Raw genomic sequence first — 26,155 nt, 5'->3', positions numbered from 1 at the left:
CAACAGACTGGTACTTGCCCCACTTTTACACAGTCCTAACAGAGAACACCATAACACAGCAAAAACAGAAATTCACCTGACATGAAAAGCTTCCAATGAAGTTCTTGGAAAATGTTTGAGTTTTTCTGAAGTGCATCCTGTTTTCCCAAATTTCCCCATTTTCCAGTTGTCCGGAAGGAAAGGTCTTTTTATTTTTCCCCCAAGACCAGAAGGACACTGCAAAAAACTGACCTGCAGCTCCCCTCAGCATTCTCTACATATATTTTTGATTGCAGTGCCAAGATGTCCTGTACCTAAACCTACCAAAAGAATATAGAGCAGAAACTTTGGAGGGTCAGCACTGATGCTGAAATCACATACAGGGACTGATTTGTTGGTACTCTGGTTATAACACTACAAAGAAAAGCAGCCAAACAAATCCAGCGTGTTTAGTGTTGAATTCAACTGGGAGACTCTAAGCCATGTGCAGCTGCACAGTGTACACTCACATTTAGGATCTTACACCTGATTTGCAAAAAGTACTCAAGTTTCAGTTTTTTGAAAGGAAACAAACGCTACAGTACAGGACACATCTGTGTGTAAATTCCTTTAAAACCATGGCTGAAATTTTTAAATCAACTGAGCCTAAAAATTACTTCTATTTAAACAGACAAGAGTGTCCCAGGTAAGATGACTTTTTAACTCATACCTCTCCACTGCACCCAATTAACCATTAGCCAGAAAATGCAAAAATTCTCTTTACCCAACTATTCTACATTTGTCCTAAGCCAAAATTCTGGTACTTTGGCATGTACACTCTTTTTTTTTGAGACTAACATCCCAGCTTTCTGTTGAATGGTATCAGGATATACACATGTATTTCATCTCCCTCCAGAACACAGAGCAACCTATTATTTTGCTATCCAATTCCTAAATATTAATAGACTGATGGAAATTTGTCATATGGGAACTCTCAGATCTTTTTCCTGTTACATTATTTGGAACACTTCATTATAGATAAGGCAGTAATATTCTCAGTTCCCAATCTTTGCTTAAAAACGTATTCTGCCTGGTTAGAGATGAATTTTTTGGGTTTTTTAATCACAGTTTGATTACAGATGTCAGCAACAGAGGCGACTAAAATATTTATTCAAGTAGCCTGCTCATTTAAGTATCCAATTATGGACTAACGCAACATTATAAAACTATAGGAAAAAAAGTGTTTAGGTAAGTTTAAGTGACTCCCACATAATGAAGAGGGATAGCAAAGTATTTCCCAAACTGCAGGCTGCAGTGAACACACAGTGAGTAGCTTTGTTTGGAGTGGAAATGCTGCCCTAGTTAACAGTGAATGGTTCACTGTTGGTTTCCTCATAGCGAGGAAGAAAGAGGACAGGGTTTATACATGTGTTTCACATCCATTCTTATTTTCACACTGAGATTTACTTTTATTTTATGCCGCTGGAAACCATAACATAAAGGTCACAACAACTTGTAATGCCTTAAGATCTTGATAGGAAACAGGATGCCTTTAATCCATTACCACACAGTAAATCATCAACAGCAATTATTCCTACAACCTCAAGCTCATTACTCCATACTCCAGCTGCCAGAAGCACGGATTTAAGGTCATGACTTTTGACACATTCTCCTCCTGGAAGCTGCTGCATCCTCACCAAGCACAGGCAAATCACTAAAAGCTTGCATTGGCGGGACCAGGAGGAGAGCTCGCTCCTGATCGTACAAAAGAGGTGCTGGTTTCGACTGCCTTGTCCTCAGGGGCAACCCCACACAGTGCCCGAGGGCTCAGCTCTGCAGCAGCAAGGCTGACCTGCCACCCCCCCCAAGCAGCACGAATCACTTGTCCAGTGCCTGCTCACGTTGGGTAAGAGCAGACCAGAAACAACCAGAAAACAACTAGAAACCCAACCCGTTAGCCACCACCTGTCCTGTATGCAGTAAAACCACATGGCTGATATCCTTCTCTTTCCAGATTACAGCACCTCCGGACTGGAGCTCAGCTTTATTCCAACTAGATCACTAGATGGGATTGCTTGTGTTCTCACACTATTAGATCTCCCTTTGTGAAAATGGACATTATTTTTCCTTGCATTTGTAATCTTAAAAGACTTAAAATTTTTGAAGGTATCTGGTGTAGAAAAGCACTTCAGAGGATTTTACCAAAAAAATTTAAATAAATTCTGAGGCAGCAGAAGACTTTGCAAACTAATTTGCATGATATTTCTTAACGAAACACCAAGACAGATCTCATTCAGCACAGGAATTACTTTACAAAATGAAGGAACATTACCATTTCCACAACATTTTCTCCATTTTTTAAAAAAAATGAAGCCTCACACATTAATTAAAACTTACAATTACAAATTGCTTATAAAGGTAAGAAGTTCAGACACTTCTTACCTTTCCTTTTATTTCTGCATTGTAAAGGAGGTGGAGACTGACTGAGATAATGCAAAAATATGAAACTTTCCAAAACTTAAGTTTTAAGCTTAAAGGGATCTAAATAAAGGGCTATGGAAGGGATCTAAGTAACTTGAAGTTCCATGTGACTGCTGAAAATTATAACCACTCCAGCCTACTTTACTTTATTATTGCACTCCCCCTTTCATATAGTTATTTTTCCAGTTTCATGGCCATGAATTTTATTATTCAGATTTCACCACATTAGTTCATCTTTTTCAATCATTTCTGTTAAAAAAATATGCCTTCTTACAACAAGATTATGGAACCAATTTTTTTTTTTTTTTTTTTGCAAATGCTAATATTAAAATCAAATATAGAAAATTCACTTTTAAGTATAATTACTTCTTTTAAAGTATTTTATTCCTTCCAGTAAAATATACAGGAATACATATACACAGAGATTTGTGTTTGTTGAGTCACAAGAGTCCCATATTCTGCTCAGGGTATGGTTGACTGAAATACATGTAGCGAGTGAGACATACCCAGAGCACGTCAGATGTACAGGGCTTGCATCAGCCACTGACATATCTCACAAGCAGCAGACTCGCAAGAAGTTCCCCTATGTTTTAGAAAGCTGGTGCAATCCTCCAATTTGACCCAGACAAGATTTCTCAATAGAAGAGAGTACTAATTTTAGCTGGTTTTCAGCTAATTTTAGCTGAATGCACGTATTTTGATAAATGTTTGTTCAGAGCTACTTTGTGAAGATCTAACATTCCCATACTTCTACCACTATTAATTTTCCTTTCTTCTTACTCCTCCTTACACAGACATAGAATCATAGAAAACACTGACATAGAATAATTTAGGTTGGAAAAGACCTTTAAGATCTTCAAGTCCAACCATAAACCTAGCACTGCCAAGTCCACTGCTAAACCATATCCCTAAGCACCACGTCTGTCTTTTAAATACCTCCAGGGATGGTGACTCAACCACTTCCCTGGGCAGCCTGTTCCAATACCTGACAATCCTTCCAGTAAAGAAATTTTTCCTAATATCCAACCTAAACCTCCCCTCCTGCAACGTGAGGCCATTCCCTCTTGTCCTATCACTTGTTACTTGGGAGAAGAGACCCACACCCACCTCGCTACAACCTCCTTTCAGGTAGTTGTAGAGAGCGATAAGGTCTCCCCTCAGCCTCCTTTTCTCCAGACTAAACAATCCCAGTTCCCTCAGCTGCTCCTCATAAGACTTGTTCTCTAGACCCTCCACCAACTTGGTTGCTCTTCTCTGGACACGCTCCAGCACCTCCATGTCTTGCCTGCAGTGAGGGGCCCAAAACTGAACACAGCACTCGAGGTGCGGCCTCACCAGTGCCCAGTACAGGGGAACACTCACCTCCCTGCTCCTGCTGGCCACACTATTTCTGATACAGGCCAGGATGCCGTTGGCCTTCTTGGCCACCTGGGCACGCTGCTGGCTCATATTCAGTTGGCTATCAACCAAAATATGTCAAGCCGTAACATGACTGTGATAAAAGGACAATCTTTGCCATGTCTGAAAACTAGTTATTTACTGAATGTGTAATTTTTTTGTTTAGTTAATTAAAGCCTTCAAATCTTTTCTATGAAAATTTTATCATGATTTGTTGGATATAAGCCAAAGCGAAATCTCCTCCCTATGGTCACACAGACTTGTATATACTGAACATCAGTGGGACTACTTAGGCGTAAAGAAGCCCGTTGCTCAGTGTTTAGAGCTTTGTATTTGCTACAAAAAAAGAACTTTGAGAGCTAAAAAAAAAACCCAAACAACAAACAAACGCACAGGTGCACATGTGACCAAGATTGGACTATTTAATGGGCAAAAAATTAAATAGGCAGTAAACAACCAGTCAGCAAGAAATTGATAACCCTGGAAAATCACTGAAAAAACACTGAAAAGTGAATTTTCATGCTAGGGAGAAATCTTTCAGGGAACTCAAATGGGAAAGATAGATAAATTACTAAGACAGAAGGGAGTAAAGGTCCTCATGCCTCTGAAGAATTGAATATAGTCCTAAGTCACTGTGAAAGTTAGCACAGGTTGTGCTGGATCATGTTACCCCCAAGAGGACACTGGCAACTGGAGCGCAGAACTGTGCACGTCTTTCCTTTCAGGAAACCCATGGGAGTTTTACTTGTTTGCCTTTATGCTTCACTTTCCTTGAAAACAGTTTCCATTAAGGTAGTTTTCTTATTATTAGTCTACATTTTTCCCAGTGCAAGATTAGTCTAAGAGCACCACTGAGCATGGGGACTGAGCATCTTTAGCAGCACGGCTTACAGTAACAAAGATTAGATATATGTTTCCTTCTGGTTAAGGAAATACAGATCATAGTAATAAGGATAGAAAAAGTATGCCAGAATGCTGAGTGCAGAAATAGAAGAAGCTAGTATTTCAAACTGACATGAGAGTATTAAAAATAATGGAGAGAAAAAGAAATGAGAGCAAACTGTCTTTTCTGACCAGGTCATTTCAAATAGCCATTTCATTAATATAGACTGTAGGAGGGGCAACAGGTTAAATCCAAGATCTTGCAGTATGAGTCCTTGCACTACATTGCCATGTGAACACCTCTCTTTCTCAGAAATTTTCAAAATCTATGTAGTAAAGAAAGCTCTAATGGAAAATTACACTACAAATCACCTGACTATTCTTACAGAAGCTGTGTGGGTTATGTTCTCATGCATTTTTCATAACTGCAAAACAGCTTGTGAATGTCCCACTTAACCGTCACGCTCCCGAGCCTAAGTTTTAAATAGACCTTTTTTTTAAAAAAAAACCCCTGCAGGATATTAAACTTCAATATAAAACTATCTTCAAGAGAAAAAATATTATGTTCACAGTACCACTGTAAATTATTGAAAATCACAACGAAAGATCTATTTTGTTACATGCCTCAAAAGAAATCAATTCATTGCTAGAAAAACTTGAAAGTAAAAGGTAGGCCAAGAGGCTTAACTGAGATTAAACCATAAGAACAGAAGATTTTTTTTTTAACCATTTTATATTCTGTCTTCTTCGACACAACAGTAAAGCTTCTTTCACAAAACCATATGCAAATTTCACAGTAATTTCAGGTTGTAGCCAACCTACAATAATAGGTCAATTCGATCACACTTTTTTCTTTTTTTTTTAAACTTTGCAAGTTGGACTGTTTTCTAGGGCAATGTTCAAGGGATACAAAGATGTTCAAGAATCCAAACTGAGCCTTAATCTCAGCTCTCCCACTATAAGATCCCATCCTGTTGCTTACATCTTTCTAACCCTTTAACACACAGCCATAAATTAAGAGCAATCTGAGCAGAAGTGACCACAGAGCTCTCTGTGAAAGGGCTGGATGCAGTTTTTAAAGCTGTTTACTTGTTCTCCAGGCTATTAAAGCACAGGAGCTGGACCAACTGCCACATTTTATCTGCCTTATCATCTAGAGAGCATCCCTCAGGTTAACGATTATTAAAGCCTCCCTTGTGCCAGAAAAGAAAAATCTGCTCTCTACACTGAACTCTGAAATTATCTTTCCTCAATAAAAAGTATCGACCAGGAAAGATGCAGTTACCCTAGTAATTAATAGGTTCCTAAAACTGGAGAAGATTGCATACACCTGAAGAGGAAGACAGGCAAGAACAGCACAAGTGTTTAGGCAGACAGAAATGATGCCTAACTTGTAGACAAAATTCTGACTTTAGTGTCTGCTTTAAAGTTAGATTTCTTATGCAATTGATTTACAATATGTTAATAGGATCAGTTCATGCTTTTTGCTTGCACTTTTTTGGAGGAAAGTTGCATATAACAGGACTGAAAATGAATAGAAATTACAGAAACAGAAGAGAGGCTGCTCTCCCAAAAAGAGTGCACAGTCAATGCAGTAAAGCATTGCTTATCCAATTATTTTTATCTGAATAAATTTTTTACATTTATATGAGCTGGTAGAAGATTAGTGTTTTGCTGCATTTAGTTTTTAAAAAGTAACTGAAAGGTAGTACATATACGTTAGAGTGACATTTGAATTCATTGCCATGGATCTTAAGCCATTCAAGGAGAAGGAACTATCACTATGTAACTAAATCTTGACCAGATGGCTAGCTTATAAAACTTGCAATATTCTATTTACATACTGTGCAAAAGTACTATTTTAATGTATAAAATGTGTACACTGAATAGAATAAAACTTCACCTTGCACTGAAGAAAAATAAATAAGGCCACATGCCTAAAGAGCATGGAGCTCAAATAAAACTTTCGTGTTTGTTTTTGAGTTGCACTTTTTTTTATTTTGTCCAGTTTATTTTGTAGTTTTACCATTTCTTCAGTTAGGGAGAAAAGAAAAGCAAGTTTCTTACCTCAGTAGGCAAAAGACTCAGCAAAAGATTTTTAGAAAGATACATATAGACAGATAGATAAGTACACACAACTAGAGCTACATGTATATAACATACATATATATGTATATATACACACACATATTGTGTTGGGCTGGATCAGAGCAAAGGTTTGTCAAGCCAAGTTCCCTCCTTCTAACAGTGGCCGACAGGTGATGCACAAGTAGGTAAACACCTACTTCATTACCTCCAAGGTGAATATTATCCATTATTCTGATGTGATAAAAAGAGTAAGTCTGTTCTGCTGGAAATTTCATTCCATAATAACATCCAATTTAAATCGGGTTAAACAGTTTGAAAATCACCCTCATAAATGGTTTCTTATGTTTAAAAGGAGGTGGGAAGAAAATGCAATGCAATGTGGCTGTTTTACATAATGAGTATTTAAATGTCAGGTGGAAAGACTCTTAAGTGTAAAAACTAAGTTGGTCTTACAAGAACAAAAAAAACCATGCTAACTTCTGTCTGTATGCTACTGCACTTATTAACAACACAGGGTTTCTACTAGGTTGCAACGAAGTATGACATTAACTGCAGAAAATTACTTCATGTTCAAGAGCAAAGTATTTATTTTCCAAGTGACAATCTGTGGGAAGGAACATGGAGTTCCAGCTTTCCCAAACCTGTGTGTGTATGTCCGTGTGCAGAGCATTTCAAAGGTACAGAAAACACAAAATGGGTACATGCCACCTGCGGAATATTATTCGGCGATCTTCAAACACTGAAGCCAATACCTGCTAGAGAGCTGATAAATCTTGTGAAACTAATCAAAACAGAAGCTAATGCCCCAGGGCATTATAAGCAAGGTCTTTCAGGTCACATCTTGGAAAATGTTAGTTCTGAGACAAATAAAAGACTTTCACCTGAGCAGAAGCAGTGATATGGAGACTGCAAGCCTCAGCCATGTACCTTCCGTAAGACATCACTTCCCCACCTGATGGCTACAGAGGACTTTAAATGATGAAAAGGAAGAGACTAAACGGAAGCCTTTCTCTAATTCAGTTCCTCTACTAATCAAGCGCAGAAAGTGCAAATTGAAGGTAGCATACATCTATCAGAGTATCTTAAAATAAAGCTTACAGAGAACAGAGCCAAAACTGAAAAACAACTACACAACTGTAGCCAGTACGACCCAGAGGGCATAGCAATGCTCAAGAACATTACAGAAACTGAAATGCCCATTCAGACTGGTATAATCTGTACAGCAGAAGAATTTCCAGAGAATCAAGTATTAACTCAGTAAGGGAGAATATGTAGCAGTCCTCTGACAAGGAAGAAAAAGAAGTAATGATCAGAAGAGGAAGTAGCAAGGGCATCTGCTATACAACATCAGGACTAGAAAAAAAATGAAACCCAAAACCCTTCATCGAAATTCAAGTGTAATTCAAAACCAGAGAATGACAAATTCCTGCAACTAACCACACAGACATATGCTCAATGAAACGTGCATCAGAACATCTCCTGCCTGAGGCAATGTATTCAGGCTCTGGGGGAAGGGAAGCAACTTGATCATATCTCTGCCTTGGACATTTGAACGTAGGTCTCCCAGACAGGACCACATGTGACCTGCAATCAGCAGAGGACTAACACCACCTTTTCCTGTGAAGTTCTGGTCTTTCCTCTTCATTGGCATGAACACTGACATTATTCCACAAGTTAATCCTTGCCAGGTGCTCTTCAGATCACTCCTTGTGAGGAAGAGTCACAAATGACAAACAATGCCTCCAAGCAGAAGGAAGAAATGAGTTCATCAAACAGAGCTATAAAAATCAGGGAGAATTATGGGAAGTTGAGAAATAAGAATTGTATTTCAGGAAATTCCTATGCACCTACTTTAACATGAGACATCCCCAGCAACTCTGTGTGAGTCAGCATAGGAGAAGATTACCAAAAGCGTATGTTTAGCTAGGCCTCTAACCAGGCACATCCTAGTAGAGGAAGCATTAACATCATTTACATAAGAAAATACTGGGATCATAGGAGATTGCCTGGACACAGTAGAGTAGCAGCCCGCTGGAAAAGAACAAGATGCCAATAACACAGTTTCAAAAAAAGTCTGCTTCAAAATTCTGGAGGTGTTTTGGGTTTGTGTGGCAGGGTTTTGATAGCAGGAAAGGGACTGCAGGGGCAGCTCCTGTGAGAAGCTGCTGGCAGATTCCCCGGCTCCAAGTCAGACCCACCTCTGGCCGAGGCCAACCTCATCAGTGACAGTAATAGTGCCCCTGGGATAACAGATTTAAGAAGGGGAAACCTGCAGTGGAGAAGGAGATTGAAATGTGAGAGAAACCCCTCTGCAGGCACTGATGTCAGTGAAGAAGGAGGGGGAGGAGGTGTGCTGGAGGAGGGGATGCCCCTGCAGCCCGTGGTGAGATGGCAGGCTGCCCCCCCCCCCAGCCCATGGAGGGGAGCGGGGGAGCAGATGCCCACCTGCAGCCCGGGGAGGACCCCATGCCAGAGCAGGGGGATGCCCCCAAAGATGGCCATGACTCCATGGGAAAGCCCACGCTGGAACAGTCTGTGCCTGAAGGACTGCAGCACATGGAAAGGACCCATGCTGGAGCAGTTCGTAAAGAACTGCAGCCCGTGGGAAGAACCCACATTGGAGAAGTTTGTGAAGGACTGTCTCCCATGGGAGGGACCCCACGCTGGAGCAGGGGAAGAGTGAGGAGTCCTGCCCCTGAGGAGGAAGGAGCAGCAGAGACAATGTGTGATGCAACCCCCATTCCCCATACCCCTGTGCCACTGGAGGGGAGGAGTTAGAGAAAATTGGGAGCAAAATTAACCCTGGGAAGAAGTGAGGGGTGAGGGAAGGTGTTTTAAGATTTGGGTTTACTTCTCACTATCTTTGTTTTGACTTGATTGGTAGTAAATTAAATTGGTTTTGTTTTTTTCCCCAAGTTGAGTCTGTCTTTTGCCCGTGACCATAACTGGTGAGTGATCCCTCCCTGTCCTTGTCTCGACCCACGAGCTTTTCTTTATATTTTCTCCTCCTCATCCCACCAGGGCCGGAGGGGAAGGGGTGAGTGAGCGGCTGCATGGTGCTTTGTTGCCGGCTGGGCTTAAACCACGACAGGAAGCAAAGCAAATAAAACCCTTCAGTTTTAATAGAAAAGTAGTACATAAATCATTAACAGAAATTAGTAATAGTTTCTAAGAGGAACAAGATAAGAACAGCAGAGATGGGGAGCGAGTTAATACCACAAAAGAACTTTAGGAAAGACTTTTTCTGAAAGTCATTTAAATTGACAGTTGTGGTGCCAAACAATAATCAGGCATCATGCTCAAGTAAACACAGTGCAAACCACTCCATCTATCCTTAATGATTGTAAAAGTTCTATGGTAAGAACTCCTTGTTATGGACTCATCTGGAACACACCGGAGAGGTCTTTGGCAGCAGCTATATAATGCCAGTCAATGATGAAAAAGCAAATTTGTTTTTGCTACAGATGGTTACATTTTAAAATGTAACCTTTTCTAAAAAGGACAGTCCCCTGGAGACATGGCATCTTATCTGTTAAATTCACATGGGTTAAACGAAGCTCATCTACAGAAAATGGATCTCTGTCATTTCTTCTTAGAAGTCTGACAGGATTCAGTCAAACTTCTGTAGGGAGGAGAGAAGATGTCCAGAAGATAGAGCAAAACAAAAAAGAAAGAAAAGAAAAAAGAAGAGGCAATCAACCTTTTAAATTATTTCACGCCAACTAAGATTTGAAGTGTTACATCCATTCTGTTTAGATCTGTAGTCTTCAACTCAAAGGTCACATTATTATGGATTTTGCTTGCCAAAGCATAACAGAAATAGTTTTTCAATAATTTTGAAGGTCTTTTGGGGGCAATGTGTTCTGGGCATTATTCATGAAAGATATGACATTTTATTTATCTAGTTTATTTTAAAATAGTTGAGAATAAAACAACAATGATGATGTGTTGCCAAACCCTTCTCAGTTGTTTCTCTCTCTTCTCTCTCTCTCTCTCTCACACACCAACTTTCTAACATGGAAATAAATGTTATTTTTACTACTTGATTTTAAAATGAGAATTTTAAAACGTAAGCAAAATCTGTCAAATCTGATCTTTCTCTAAAACCTAAATCTAAAAATCAAAAAGGCAATTCATATGGTTTCCTAAACTTCATGGGAAAGAATTCCTCTTCAGAAATAAGCAACCCTTTGCAAAATTTGCAACATAAACATTATAGCAGCTGTAATGCCATGCCAGGATCAGGAGAGGAAAGTGCTTAGAAATCCCATAAGACACCCCAGCTAATATCTGAGAGGAATTTCAAAATATATTCCTTTTCAAGTTCCATTTGCTTATACTATTTTATACATAACAGTACAAATATATATGGGAAACATCTTTAATAGCAGCCAAGTAATCCAAGTAATCAATTCCTTCTTAAGCAAGAAAACATTTATCTGGTGTTATTAATTTCACCATTTGGTACGCACACAGGTGTCAGGACTGTGCACTTACAGAGCTGGGGCTGGAGTGCCGCCTGACTTTAGGTGATTCCTTCCCTGCAGATGAAGTTTTGAAGTTAATGCAAGCGTTGTTCTCCGAATGAACTCTCTTCACTTGATTAGTTGGTTTCTCAAATGGATCAAAACTACTCTGTGTCCTCTGAACCCGTACTTTTTTATCCTCAGGAATTGTATCCAGAGGTTTGATCACTGAATCCATTCCCTGGCAGTTCCGTGTAGACATCTTTGTGACACATATCTGAAAGGAAAAAAAAGCATTCATTGACTCTAACAGGCTTAAAGTCCATGTCAATCCATACACCAGCCAGCATCAAAAAAGGCATTGGACTTCATAAGCATTCATCTTCTATTTCTACATTAAAATAGGAAACAACACATGCATTTTACATAGGGATGCATTTTACATAGGGGACACAGAGCACAGTCATAACAATAAAAAGCCTATCTTTGTACAGTGTACTAAAAGATCCTGAAAAAGAAAGATGAAGAGAGGAACACACATAAAATTCATACGTTTGTGTTTTCTTTTACGTGTTCTTAGCAACAATGTCACTTCACTTCTCTCTCCAATCTAGCCACCGATATCCGCAAGCAGTACTGATTTCCATTTGTTTAAAAGTGGATGAGACAAAACTTAAATAAATGATGGTAGTTTGTGTGTGCACTTCAGTGCTGGCCTGCCAAAGATCCAATACCAGTATATTATTGTATTTTTAAATAATGCTTATACAGTGTTATTATTATCATCACCATATGTCTCAGGGAAATCAAATCAGCAAATCAATTCCCAGGCAGTGAAACGTGAGACTGCAGCTTAATGGCACACTAAAGTGCAGAAGTTCAGTTCTTTGTTACTGTGAAGTATGACTCTGCCAAGCCCCGAAGACTGCAACTTGCTGCTTGAGCTACCAAAATACGCTATTGCTCGTTCAAAAGAACTAAATAAGCAGAACAGTGAGTTTAGATACTCCAGTCATGTACATTTATGGTTTTAATTTTAATACATTACAACATATAAGACATTTTTTTAAATCATGCAGTTGGTAGAGGGTTGTATTTGAGGCCTCAGCTTCTGTTTTCACCCATAAGAGACTCAACTTTTATTTGGGAAGAAAGGAAATAATTTTAGCTTTCAGGCTACAGGGAAAAGCTATGAAATATGATGCAAGCAGACCTAAAAGGCTCCTTAAATCATAAGGCAAATCAAAAGAATCTACAATGTACTTTTTCTGTGATATCTGCAAGTATTTAAGGATAGACAGTGTTAATTTGCTGTCAACCACGTTGTTCACATACATACAGTTAAAGAAGCATAATGTTTCATTCAAGCACCTACAATCTAAGCATTTTTGAAAACTTGCTGTCATAAAATAGTTAATATGAAAAAAAAATTTAAAAAGTATTTACCATTACCATTTAATCAGGACTCTTCCCCCACAACCCAAAGCATCTCCAATACGCTCCAATACGCTCCAATTCTCCAAGAAATTATTCTTTGCCATTTCCCTGGAGGAATTCTGTGCCTTGAGATCCAACTTACTTCAACTGTTTATAGAAATACTGGGTGAATATACCTTGTTTTTTTTAATGTTTTGTGGTTTTGATGATCCACTGTAACAGTAGATCAAAGACTTCTTTTGTACATTAAAAATTTAAAGTACATTTCCTGCACAGTGCCATCTGGGCGAACAATCATACACCAGGTCAATTCTAATGAAGGACATTACTAGCACTACAAATGAGGCTTTACAAGGGTTCACATTTCTTCTCATTAAAGCAGTTTCTCCAAGACTAAAACTTAACCAAGTTTAAACTGAGAAAAGGAACAGCCCCCCTTCATTCCAAGTGATAATTCCCTCTCAGGCCAAAATTAAGGCAATTATGTAATTTTGGTCTATTACTTCAGAGAGAAAAGATATATTACTTCAGAGAGAAAAGATAAAGAGCTGCTGCACAAAGAATTTTTAATTAGCCTTCTTGCAAAATTAATTGGCTTCTTTTCCCTAAAACAACTTAAATGCACAGACATGCACCCACATACTTCCCACTGTCCTCTCCAGATCCATGGGAATGCACAGCTATAAACATATTATAGATAGTAATGCCATGAGTGCTGCTTCTAGTTTCTTTTTCCACTGGAAAATCTCCATGTCTAGCTCTAACGTGGGCCAAGTAAGCATTGCGTTAAAAAAAAATAAATGCAAGACATCTGTTACTATTGATCGTCTCTACTGGAAGCAATAATAGTTTGGAATTAGATATTGAAGGGAGACACTTTAACCTTCAGGTCACTTGACTGAATCTGGAGTAGGATAAAAATCCCCACAGTCATCTTCTAATAGCCAACTTCAAACTTGCAAATGACTAAAACCACAATGTACACCAACCAGCCCCCTGCTCAGAAGTCAAACACCTCAGTGGATGCACAGGCTGAACACCAGCGTCACCAGTGGGAAAGACTGAAGACCACAGAGAAGTGCAAAAGCAGGGGCTGCTCCCTGCACTCCTCTGCCTGCTCTGCAACTGCAGCACTTCTCCTGCCAGCGCTGGCAAGGGGGTTCATTCATCACTTCTCCCTCACCTATATCCAGAGTTCCCTAGCAGAAATAAAACATTCTCTCCAAGTGACCACTGACCACAGCACACTGTGAAGCCAACAGAGCTGAGCTTATGCTGTTGTTGAAGGGTACACATTTCCAATCCGTCTACCCTGCCTATAAAACTCTGAAGATAAACAGTATTTAAGTGGTTGTTTTACATTCTGTCATTGATAGGCCAAGTCCAACTTCATGCTGAAACTCTGCTCTGTGAAATCTGAAAGGAGCAGGTCTAAAACATCAGCACTGACCGCTGGCTGTAACTTCAAAATTACACAGCTTAAGGTTGCAGTAAACTCATTGGTAATTTCAGGATTCCCTCCATCAGCAAGAGCTACGCTACCACAATAGCCCTGCTTCTGCCCCTGGGCAGGGGGCATGCTGACCTGCCAGTCTTGTGTCCAGCTAATGGTAGAACTTATTCTGTAGTGACTTAACATGCAAAAAAGCAACAGTGTACTGAGCAAGACTGATGCATAATGTATTCTGGAGATGTTCTGTGCATACAAGTGATCTTAGATTTCACCAGCACGACTAGATCGCTTTTCGGAACAGTAAAGATTTGAATTTTCCTATTACACAAATTCAGCCTTTCAAGTATCATTTTCCCTTTGTAGTCCATAACAAAAGTTATTCTTATAAATTTCAGCCTCTCAAATGATACATACAAATACTTAGCATCAGAAGCTCTTAGACCTGTGAACCACTGTCTACCACCTGGTAGTTCCTCGCTGGTAGTCAGGAGATGCCTAACCCACCTTCTTATTTCCAGCTTTCTTTTTGCGTAGGAGAGTAAGGACCATTTTCCAGTTAAAGCATAGTATTTGTCACAAAGGACACACATTCATTTTCAGCCTCTTTTGGATGCTCCTGTGTGATCCTCTGGGTGAGTCAGAATTTCCCTCTGAGTCCATTTTGCCATCTGTAAGACAGGACCTTTCTTTTTACACTATTCTATTTCATCTATTTTATCTACATAAGCCATAGGTTCTTCAGAGTGGGGACTATTTTTTTACTAACGCTACATGCAGAACGACCCTTGTGCATGCCAATGAAGATGACAATCCAGAAAGTAGTGGAAACTATCTCTTGCCAGTGCAGTCTCTGAATATCTGCTTTAGCTACAATTACCAGAATAAAACACAAATTTAAACAAGTGTAAGAGCTCATGGCATATAGAAAGTCAATCTACATGATTCATCGTCCCTTCTTGCCCTTCCTCTATAAATCTAAATAATGCTGTACTTAAAAAAGTGGGGCTCAGACACTCATTGAGATGCTGCAAATGCCACCACAGTCCAAAATGGGTGCTACATGAAGATGTGATCAATGGCATCTTAACTATTACAAGTATTTACCTCAAATGTATGTAGAGACAACACAGGTGATATCTTGGTTTGTCATACACAAGATGACAGTTATGCTTTTGTCGTGGTTTAACCCCAGCCAGTAACTAAGCACCTCACTCACTCAACCCAGCCACTCACTCACTCCCCCCCAACCCAGTGGGATGAGGGAGAGAATCAGGAAAGAAAAGTAAAACTTGTGGGTTGAGATAAGAACAGTTTAATACAAGAGAAAAGAAGAAAGTAATAACTATAATAATAACAATAATAAAAGGATTGGTATATACAAAACAAGTGATGCATAGTGCAGTTGCTCACCACTCGCCGACTGACGCCCAGTTAGTTCCCAAGCAGTGATCCCCCCAGGCCAACTCCCCCCAGTTTACATACTGGGTATGATGTCACACGGTATGGAATACCCCTTTGGCCAGTTTGGGTCAGCTGCCCTGGCTGTGTGCCCTCCCAGCTTCTTGTGCCTCTCCGGCCTTCTTGCTGCTTGGCCATGAGAAGCTGAAAAATCCTTGCCTTAGGCTAAATACTACTTAGCAACAAATGCAATCAAGAGAAAAAGGAGGCAAGAACTTTTCAGTATGAATGTGATATCCGTTTAAAAAAACTTTTGTCTAGCAAACAGCATGTGCCATTAAGCAATTTTAATTACTGTTTCTTTAACAAAAGTCATCATACCAGTAAACATTAAGGTATGTCAACACTTTAAGTGATTCTTGCCCCTTCGGGAGTTACTGCCATGATTTGGTACTTCTCCCACCAAAAACTACATTCAAAGCATAACTTTCAGAAGTATAAACTATTTCAGAAACTATCTGGCTTTTAAAAGTGGTGCAATAAAGTCACGGTTATCACTTTCAGAAGAGGTATTTCTGCCAGCAGACCTCATAAGTATGGGGACCAGAGGAATGGGATCTTTGTTTATGCTTTCTCTCTTCTTTATAGGAAACAGGATTTAAAAATAGGCCAATTAACTTAATACATTTAACAACATAGATTATTACCAGTGGAACAGGCAATACTTCAAAAAACTGTCCTGTAAGGACTGTTCAGCAGACATTACTGTCCTTCCAAACTTATGTCAGATAGTAAAGGCTCAAGGAAGTCACTGGCCAATCCACCACCTCTTGGGCATGTTAGTCACTGGCCAATTCACCATGACCTTGGGCATGTTAGGTGGCCCCAGACATCAAATGTAAGAGAGAGTATGGCTGCTTTCTGCCACATAAGTTCCCGCCTGGCAGAAATCCCAACAGCAGTACCTCAGAGAAGCATGCTGAAAAACAGATGTTGGCAAAAATGGTGACAGAGGAGCAGGGACAAGGGGCAGATGATTAATAATAAAAAAATAATAATAATAAAAAAATTCCACCATGTAAAAAAGGTAAAACAAAACAATGGCAATGGTATGTATGGTATTCACACCAGAGAACTTTACATGTAGGACATTCATTCCCCAAGTCTCTGCTTCGGTTCCAAGATGAAAGTCCTGGAAAACCTAAACTAGACTCAAACACTCAATCTCCCTTTCGAAGGTGTCTTGCTCTTCTCCACAGAGAACAGAGTGATCCTATAGAAACTCATTTTTTGTGTTTGAAGTTACTGTTTGGAAAAACACTTCCAAAGCAGCACTCAGAAACTTCCAGGGACTCGGTGTCTTTCTGGGAAAGGATTTAATCTGAAAATAGCAATGACTATTTCTACCCAGCGAGGTAACAGTATTAGTAGTTGAGAGTTCCTGACCCCAGCCTTGGAGAAAATATGCCTGTCAGCCCAGGTATGGTCCAACAGAAGCACCTCTCCATGAACATCCTGCCCGTTACGTTTCTCACATAAGGATCGTTAATGTTAAATACACAATTGTATTTCCCCAAGTTGTTACACACACTCCTGCCAAACAGTATGCCAATACACCAAGTAGTCACCAGAGCAGCCACTGGTATCTCATATATCCTCCACACCCTGATGACCGAAATAAACCTACTTTTTAAATTTGTCCACAGTTATTTACTCAGTCTCAACTAAAAAGGTAAGACAAAAAGAGAGATGATGAGACAGAAGTAATTTTGCGACTTAAAAGCTACAGCACGAACAGCCACTTTGCAGTTGGCTGGAGAGCTCTTATCTACTTTTGAAAGAAATAGCAAAGGGAAGATTTACCTAGAAAATCAGAATATTCATGTCAATTCCAATATTACTTGACCTATCACAGATTCTGGCAACGTAAAGCAAAATAAAAAGCAGCCCCATTAAAGTTAGTGCAGTTTGGTATTAAAAGGTTTTCTAGTGTTTCTCCATGTGTTTATATTTATTTAAAGTAAAAAAAGCCATTACCACACACCTAGAGCGTTAAAGAAAGGGCACTTCAAAATTCCTAATCTTAGAACCACAAAAAAGCATAACATAGTTTATACTTTGCAACTTTCTTAGCTGCTGATCAGAATCAGAAGGCAATGCATGACAGACAACAGAACAGCTTGGACAGTCTTTTTTCCCATCTCACCCTATTTAGTCTCACAATCAATTGAGAAGATCCCAAGGCTGCTGCTCTAGGGTAAACAGGCTTAGTCATCATTACATTAGTAAGGATCACTGGGCTACAGTTTCCTACAGCCCCACCCTAACATCAGAGTATCGTATCTCAAGACATAATGTCTGCATATAGCCACATTTTTCCCACAAAGACTACTGCTGAAGTTAAGAGACTGAAATCACAAGAAGTGTATTTTTGCTCCATGCATAATGTCCATAATAAGCCCCATCAAATAAATAAAAATCAGTATAACAATTCATGGAATAATTTCTAAAGAAAGATGTCTCTTTGAATCACCTTATATCATTTCAAGCAATACTCCTTAATCTGCATTTGGGATTAATGTAAAAAAAAAAAAAAAAGGTTTATCAGATTTAGTTATCGTGATACAATTTCAATGCAAGATTTTTTTTCACTTCACCACTGTCAGCAAAATTAAGAGGTCCCAGAAAAAACAGGTTTCTTAGAATTAAAGGTTGCTGGATTAATTTATTTATTGTTTAAAGTAATATAGCATTTAAAGAGTGAGAGTGATCAGTTAAAACATGTAAGTAATTTATAGTCCTTACGGTTCATGAATTTTAAAACCAGTCATGAATGCCCCCTGAATTAATCACCTGTTAGGGTACTTAGTAAAAGATAGGCTGTCCCATATCAGTGGAATTTATTCATATGAATAAAGATATCCTCGATAACAAAGAACAATCAACTTTGGCATGACAGACCAGACATCCTACCCCACAGAAGGAAAAAAACTAAGAATGTTTGTATAGTGTAAAGACATACTACTCTGAAGCGCATCATGTCTTTTAAGAAGATGCTTTATCTGTTTTTTAATTCCTACATTTAACATCCTACAAATGTTTACATTGGTCATCCAGTACCTATGGACTTACGTAAAATATTAAAAAATTGCCATCCATCTGCTATCCTCTATCAGTCATTGCCACTGTGTACATCCCGGGAAAAAGTAGTCAGCTGGGTAATACCAGAGCAAACATCCAAAATTCTTACTGAAAAATCAGAAGAAATCATCTGAATTCCCCCTATTTGTACCATTCCAAGAGAAGTAGTATGAAAGAACTTGATATAGGGAAATGCAAGACCTAGCACCCACCCAGCAAAAATAAATAAATTACTGAGTGACTTGAGGCAAGGAAGTCACTTAACCTCTCCACAATTCCATTTTTCTGTTTGTAATAACAATCCTGCCCCTATCACAAGCAGAAACTGGGAGCACTAATTAATTTTGTAAAGCACTTGGGCTTTTTTAAGTGAAATGTTATGAAGATATAGATTATAATTTGTAGAGCCAAACCACTCTGGAAGGTAGCAACTATCTCACTATTACAGAGAATAAGACTTAGCACTTGCGTTTAGCTGACAGATGAATAAAGAAAAAATCAAAAATAGCCAAGTGACTACTAACCTAACAGCTGAATTGCTGAGAGCATAAGGCCAGCATTAATTTTCACTGAAAAAATCCTATCTGGATACAAGTTTTCATTATCTTTTATAAGCATGTTATTTTCTATCGTGCCTTGGGAACTACACAAGTCATCTGCGGATTCTGGCAGCACTGGAATGTGACATTTGCTACTTATAAAACACAATTTGGGAATGTTCTGGAGTATTATAAGCAGCTTTGTTCAAATAAAAATGCAGCTATCTGGAGAATCATTCTCTTTGAAAAACAAAGCAGCAGGGCGGCTCCTTCTTGTTATAACCACAGGTCTTGCCCGCTTCTTCTTGTCCCAGCTGGTAGCACTCTCCATCTCCCCCAAGAAGAGAGGGTCAGCAAAAGGCTGCTGCGCCCACAAGCAGAAACACCAACGGATCGAGAAGAGAGTTCAGTTGGTGAGAAAGCTACAATACGGGAAAAGATCAAGGAACAGCAAGTGATGAGATAAGGGAGCAAATAAAACTGTGAAAGGGGAAGTAGAGCAGGTAATGCTGCATGACATCACCAGCAAGTTCATACTGGAACTACCAGTGCAATCAGGCCCAAATTTGAAAGAGCTCCTTCAACACTCACTCTTCCCTGTAATCACCAGCACCAGCTCTGTGGTTTGAACATTTAATGGGCACAGCTAAAAACAGCAGTGAGAGAACTTGAGTAAGGTAGAGGAATAAAGGGGGAAAAAACAAAGGACAAGAAATCGAGTAATGGTCACACAAGGAAGGAAGGAATATCTGAGGAAAAAATGATTATAAAATAGGCATTTCTTTTCCTGCCCTGATGGCCTGTTGTTTCTCTCTGGTAACCTCTGGGGGTAACAGGCTCAACTGTGTCCCAGAACTATAATTCATGTCTTGGGTATTATTTGTTCAGCTTTATTTGGATGCAGAGATTGCTAACAATGCTAGCTATGAATAAGCAAACACAACTGAAAAGAAAGCTTGGAGACTGAAAATGGTATCTGGGGATATGGTATGCTCCTTGCTGTACCTAGCACAAACTTACTCATACATCTCCCACAGCTCATCTCAAAGGCACTCTCCAAAAATGGCCATTTTATTTCTGAAGTCAAAGCTGATGTTAAACCAACTGTCTTTGTCATATGGAAGAAGGCAAATATAAAAAGGTCACTGAAGTGCCAGATGGAAGAATTTTTGAACTGGAAGTTCTGACATTAATTCTCTGTGTTTGTCTGAAACACTGAACTCAATGAGCAGATTAAATGTCTGTGCTGAATTGCCAAGTGAGAAACAAGTCACTCTCACAGAAAGGCCAAGTGATCAGACCTGGAGTAGGAATCCCAAGTTCATACAAATCTGAGAAGTTCAAACACCTGAATCAAGGAAAAAATAAAGTTTTATACTGGAAGTTATTATGGGCAGTGCTTACACAACTCTTTCTTCCCCCCCACCCGCCCCAGACTTGCAATATAGCACATATTTATTCTGCTAAATTAATAGCTGAATATTAGCATAATTACTGAATCAAGTGCAATCCTGGAGTCAGGAATTACTGCACATGACTGTATGTCCCTTGGACATGGCAAGGTGTAGCTAAGCATTTCTAAAATTAGTATTTTTTCTGTTCATAGCACACCGTAACTTCAGAAAAGTGAGTTTTCAGTCCATTAAAGTTGATGTTCCTCTCCTCGCAGGGATAAAAGGTCTGATTTTGAAGAGAACCCAGATTAGATTTTAGGTCTATAAAAGCCTACATATGTCCTCAAAGCAAAACCCTGTTCTGTGACAACAGTCGTCAGGGGGAGTCACCTAAGGACAGGGTCTCAGATAAAGGTCATGCAGAAGTCCTGACAGCCTGTAACATACATGAAAAGAGACAGAAACTCAACAGAGCTGATCTAAAGGGGTGGTTTGCTCTATTTCTGTACTTATGCCCCAAAATACAGTAACTGTGTTAGTAATAAAGCCTGGCAAATAAATTCTTCCTTTTACTTGCACGATGCTCAAGTTTGCCTCAAAGTAAGTGGCATGTAATACAGCATTCAAGCTTTTCCTGCAATTACAACCGGGCTGCTGCTTCCATTAACCTGGTTCAGGACTGACAGCATCCAAAAGCTGTTGGGTCATTCTTCCACTAAACCAAGCAGGAGGACAGAAGAGCAGATCAACAGAGGTGTCAGCCCGGGAGAGGCAGCTTCCAGCTCCAGGCAGGAGCCAGCAACTCTTTGGTAACCAGCAGAGTAGTGGAGAAAGGTCTGAACATAAAAACTCTCTCATGAAATTGTGACAGGTGGTTTCTATACTCTTTTACTTAGTTACTCATTTGTATCTGTTGTCTATCCTCCTCTGTAACCATATGAACAGCATTTAAAAATAAAGATTAAAAAAATATTTTCAATCCCTTTCCCATATCAACCTCCTGCTCCAACAGATGGCTACATGTGCCAGTGCAAGTTTATACAGTTTTCCTTCCATAAGTGCATTATTAGTAGTTTTGTACGAACATTATATTAAGTCTTTCTGAGTTTACAGGTTTATAATTTTAGTCTATCCTCCAACACTCCCCTTGATCATGAAGTTATCAAAGGCGCATCCATAAATGCAGTAAGTCTTCCCACTGCCACATTCAAGTGTGAGAAATCTTGAGAGACTTGACAGCAAAATGCCTATTCTTGCTAAATTATGAGGCTCTTGGTAAGGTTTTTAATAAAATAAATGGTAAGCAACTCCATGCCTTGAAAATAGGCTTTACCTAGTTCCTTTAGGCTCCTTTGCCTATCCCTAGCAAGTCCTTCGATTCTTTCACAGGTCATATCAAGTACTTCTCATGCAAAACAAAAACAAGAATTGTTCTCCTACAAGCAGGGACTACAACAAAAATACCGCTATTGGTCAGATACGGTCATGCAATTGACAGTGTAAGACTTAAACCCAACTACACAACTAAGAAGTCAACTAAATTCTTCTATCTGGTGAGCCTGAAGTCAGATGAAAGCAATGAGACATGATGAGAGGAAAACTTCATTTATAATTACAATGAACCAGAGAGTTTGTTTCAGACTGAAACGTCAGACAAAGGTAGTTTAAGAACTCAAGACCGACCTTCACATATATGCTGCAGAGCACTTTTCTTAGAAAAGAGGAAGGGGACAGGTTTCACAATCATCTTTGCAAAATATATGCATTTGCAGGTGGAAAGGTTTTACAACCATTTTGTGTCAGGTATGACAACAACCTTCATTGCACTGAAGCAGCAGGCTGTACTGTCCTTTACAAACCAATGGGAGTCTTCAGCAGATGCTTAAAAAGTGCTTCCCAAGAAATAATTCAAGACTAGAATGGTAAATTAGTTTGGCTCTCCTTCCTTCATTCAAACCAATTCCTTCATTTAAAAAAAACACAAAAATTTACTTGCTTCATTCCCTTCCCTCTTTTCTGCATTTTTTCTTCTTTCCTTTCCTTCTTTCTCTTCCAAAGTTCCATTTTTTTTACTATCTCTAGCAAAAGCTAGAGCAAAAATTAGGTAATGAGAGTTCTCTATTTTATTCTGCTAATGCATTTTAAAGTTTCATTCTAGTACCAAGAAAGAAATCTCTCCTGCTCTTAGGTGCTTCATCCCTGAGGTCAACAACCCTACAGCTTGAGAAATGCAGCTTCCAAGGCAGATCAATGTCACAAGGAAAAACAAGCTCTCTGAGCGATTCTAGATCTGCTCTCTTCCGTATTATCTTCCAAACCACTGAATTTGACAAGGTATCCTCTATCAAATCAGCACAGGATAAAGGTATAGACAGAAAAAGAGCTTCAGCTTTGTCATTATTCTCTTGTGCAAGTACTGTTCAGAGATTTGAATAACCTATATTCCAACTCAGTCTCCCAGAAATCTTCCTAACAGCCATCCACAACCTTTCTGCCATTGTTTTCTTTCATGGAAGTCAGAGTTCAGACAAGGATGACAAGTTCAGCTTCACAAATTATATCAAGAGAATCCTCATCTGTGTTTGGATCTCATATACACCTGACTTCTTTTTTTTAACTTGTTCTTTTTTCTTTTTTTTTTCCTCAGGTAAATGACCTGGTTACAGGATTCTGTAAAACTTGAATGAAAAGTCTTAAAGGAATTTTCTAGCAACTACTGCAGGTTTGTCAGACTTGCAGTAGCACAATAACTTCTAAAGCAAAAAGGTGTAAGGAAGCATAATGAAACTTGCTTCTCAGTACCTAATGCGCTACACTGGAAAAAAATAGCAGAACCCCTGCAAACATACCATGTCCCACCACTCAGAATTTTTTGGGGGCATAATGAAAATTATAGCATCTAAAGTTATTCAGAGTATGAAGAACACTCCAGTATATCTTTTCTTGCAAAGACACATAAAACTTAAAAAGGAGAGATTTCAAACTGATAGTGAGAAGAGCTCATCATAAGGACAACTGCAATTTTATAAGAATTCTCTGAACAGCATAGAGATAATGTTTAATTTTCAAAAAACTAGGTATTTCAACAGAGAAATGAAAATCACTGCTGCTGCTTTGATGTGTTCAAGCAAAAACATATGCTGCAGGAGACTTATGACTGTGCTCAAATCAATTCTAAAGAAAAAGGTATAACAGTACAAAACAGCCAAGCCTTCTGCAATTGGTGGCAATTTGCACCTCCGAAGCTGTAAGATCCTCTTGAATCACTTTCAACAAACAACAAATCCCAAGAATCAAATTGGTCAAAAATCACATAGTTAGAACATCAGTGAGAAGTCCTCCACCCTTACAGTACACTAAGTTTCTCATGAAAATACTTCATAAAACTGAGACTGACTGCAGATATTTTGCATGACTTTCCCTCCATGGCTGCCTACCAGCAGTATAATCACATTTTATAATTATATAATTTTATGTAATCTGGACTATTTTGCCAAATACAGGGAATTCCTTGTCGACTTGAAAGTTAAGGGTGGTGGTTCCACCACTTTCCCAGGCTGCAGCAAAACCAACCACCCCCATCATTAAACTGTATAACTTTCCAAGACAGCTCTTCTGCACGATATTAAAATAACATTTCTATAGCCAATATGTATCAATGGAACCCATTTGTTCATTAAAAAAACCACTATTTACAGGGAAGTCTGGGCAAGCATATTTTACACATATTCTCTACAGGTTTAAATACATTTTCTTTGCACTTACGCAAAGATTTGATAAACTGGGAGAGGACATACTCAAACGTACTAAGCCTGTAGACTGAAAAGCATCAGAACTTAATTAAACGAAGCTGAACTTTCACAATACATAAACAGGCATTATGCTTTTTTCTATTGGTTTTATTTCCTTACTGCTCACTTGGCAATATTTGGTATTTTCTTCTTCAGGTAAGTTGTATACGATTTAACATTAAATAATAAAACATCCTACACAGCAAAACTGAAATACAACTAACATGAATTCTATACAATTTCCAGGATAGAATGATACAGACTGGGTCAAAAGCTTGCTGATATGATGTTTGTTACTACCTTAGATTCCTTTACATTTATGTAACATCTAGCTGAAGTTTATCACAAATCTTTTTCAGTCAGAAGCTGCAACAGATCTCCTTGTCAGCAGGATGAGATAGCAAGTTCTACTGTAGCATTAACTTACTGAAATTCTAATAATAAATTCTAAAAATTTTTGCAAAACAAAACAAACAAAAATCTCCACCCACACTTTTCACACAGTTTCTGACTAGCACACCATCATAGAGTAAGACAATTAACAGATAAAACTGCCTCCTTCTGCGTCCTCTGTGGGCCAGTCCAGAACTGATATAGGAACTTCAGAGAAAGCCCATCCACCCAGGAATATGATAAACAAAAGAGCAAGATCACAATAGTGCTTCAGCAATAGAAGGAAAAGCCCAAAATTTACTTTTACAGAGGCAAAATGACCTGTTTATGCAGTTGATTTAAAAATCCTACAATACAAAATCACTCCCCTGAATTCAACACCCAGCACTATGCTAAATTGCTATTTCACTACTTGCTTTTTGCTAAATTGCTAAATCCAGAATTATATGTAAGCTTATATTAGGTAGTGGAATGAAAGATATCAGTGAAATATATGCCACATGTGAAAGAGATGCATATAATCAACCTAACTATACCAAAACCCAGAAGTCATCATGTACGTGGAAGAAGCACTTCATGACTGATGGAGCTGCTGCTGGGAGAAGTTGTCATGACATTAATATTGTGATAGCAGGATTAAAAAAAGTAAAGTCCTTAAGAGTCTGTTCCTTATCTAACCAACCTTCCATTCATGTACCTTCCTGCCAAGGTACAAAGAGAAAAATCTAATCAGAGATGTTGGAAGCCAGTATGGACCTACCTAAGGGAACTCAAGCTGAGAAAACACATTATTTAACCTGTTCTTCCCGAGTTAAGAACACCAGCTACATTTTTCTTTAGTTCAGAAACAGGCTCTGGAGCACTGGTATCACACAGTTTCTCTGTTGTTTCAATTAATATTTGCTAGGATATTCTCCTTCATTTCAACATGGTTTGTAAGCTGTAATTATCATTGTATCAGTACCTGAAACATTTAGGAAAATTTTAACACTAGTATTATCAGACTCAATTTGCTGTGTATAGCACCGCCTGACAGCCAAATATTTTGCCAGGACTTCAAAGGGAAATAACCCCAACAAAGCTGTCTGGATCTGCTTGGCAGCTCCTGTGAGCTTTAAGGGGCATACCTACTCTCACATTTATAGAGAAGTCACCAAATACGACAGCCTGAAGCCTCACCTGACCAGGTCATTCGCACAAGCTCTCGCCCCAGCAAATTCCTACTGGCCACGTAGGTCAGGCCAGGACAGCGCACCGAAACCTGCACGAGGCACTCGGCTCAGTGGTAGCCGGCACCATGCAAGGATTTCCCTTAAAGGACAAAATAATCTCTTAC

At 39.0% G+C, this 26,155-nt stretch overlaps 1 protein-coding gene across 3 annotated transcripts in view; it reads right to left on the bottom strand.

Annotated features, from left to right (window-relative positions):
• CDK14 (cyclin dependent kinase 14) overlaps nucleotides 1-26,155 on the bottom strand; it is a 335,336-nt gene that overhangs the window by 231,748 nt on the left and 77,433 nt on the right. For all 3 annotated transcript variants that reach the window (XM_075048971.1, XM_075048979.1, XM_075048988.1), the window contains one exon: nucleotides 11,305-11,550. In XM_075048971.1, the coding sequence (XP_074905072.1) occupies nucleotides 11,305-11,550 (246 nt within the window). The remainder of the gene's footprint in view (nucleotides 1-11,304; nucleotides 11,551-26,155) is intronic.

This window comes from Buteo buteo, chromosome 2 (genome assembly GCF_964188355.1).
Source record: "Buteo buteo chromosome 2, bButBut1.hap1.1, whole genome shotgun sequence".
NCBI lineage: Eukaryota > Metazoa > Chordata > Aves > Accipitriformes > Accipitridae > Buteo > Buteo buteo.
Note: the sequence above shows the minus strand (reverse complement) of the source record. Positions and strands in the feature narration are given on the sequence as shown.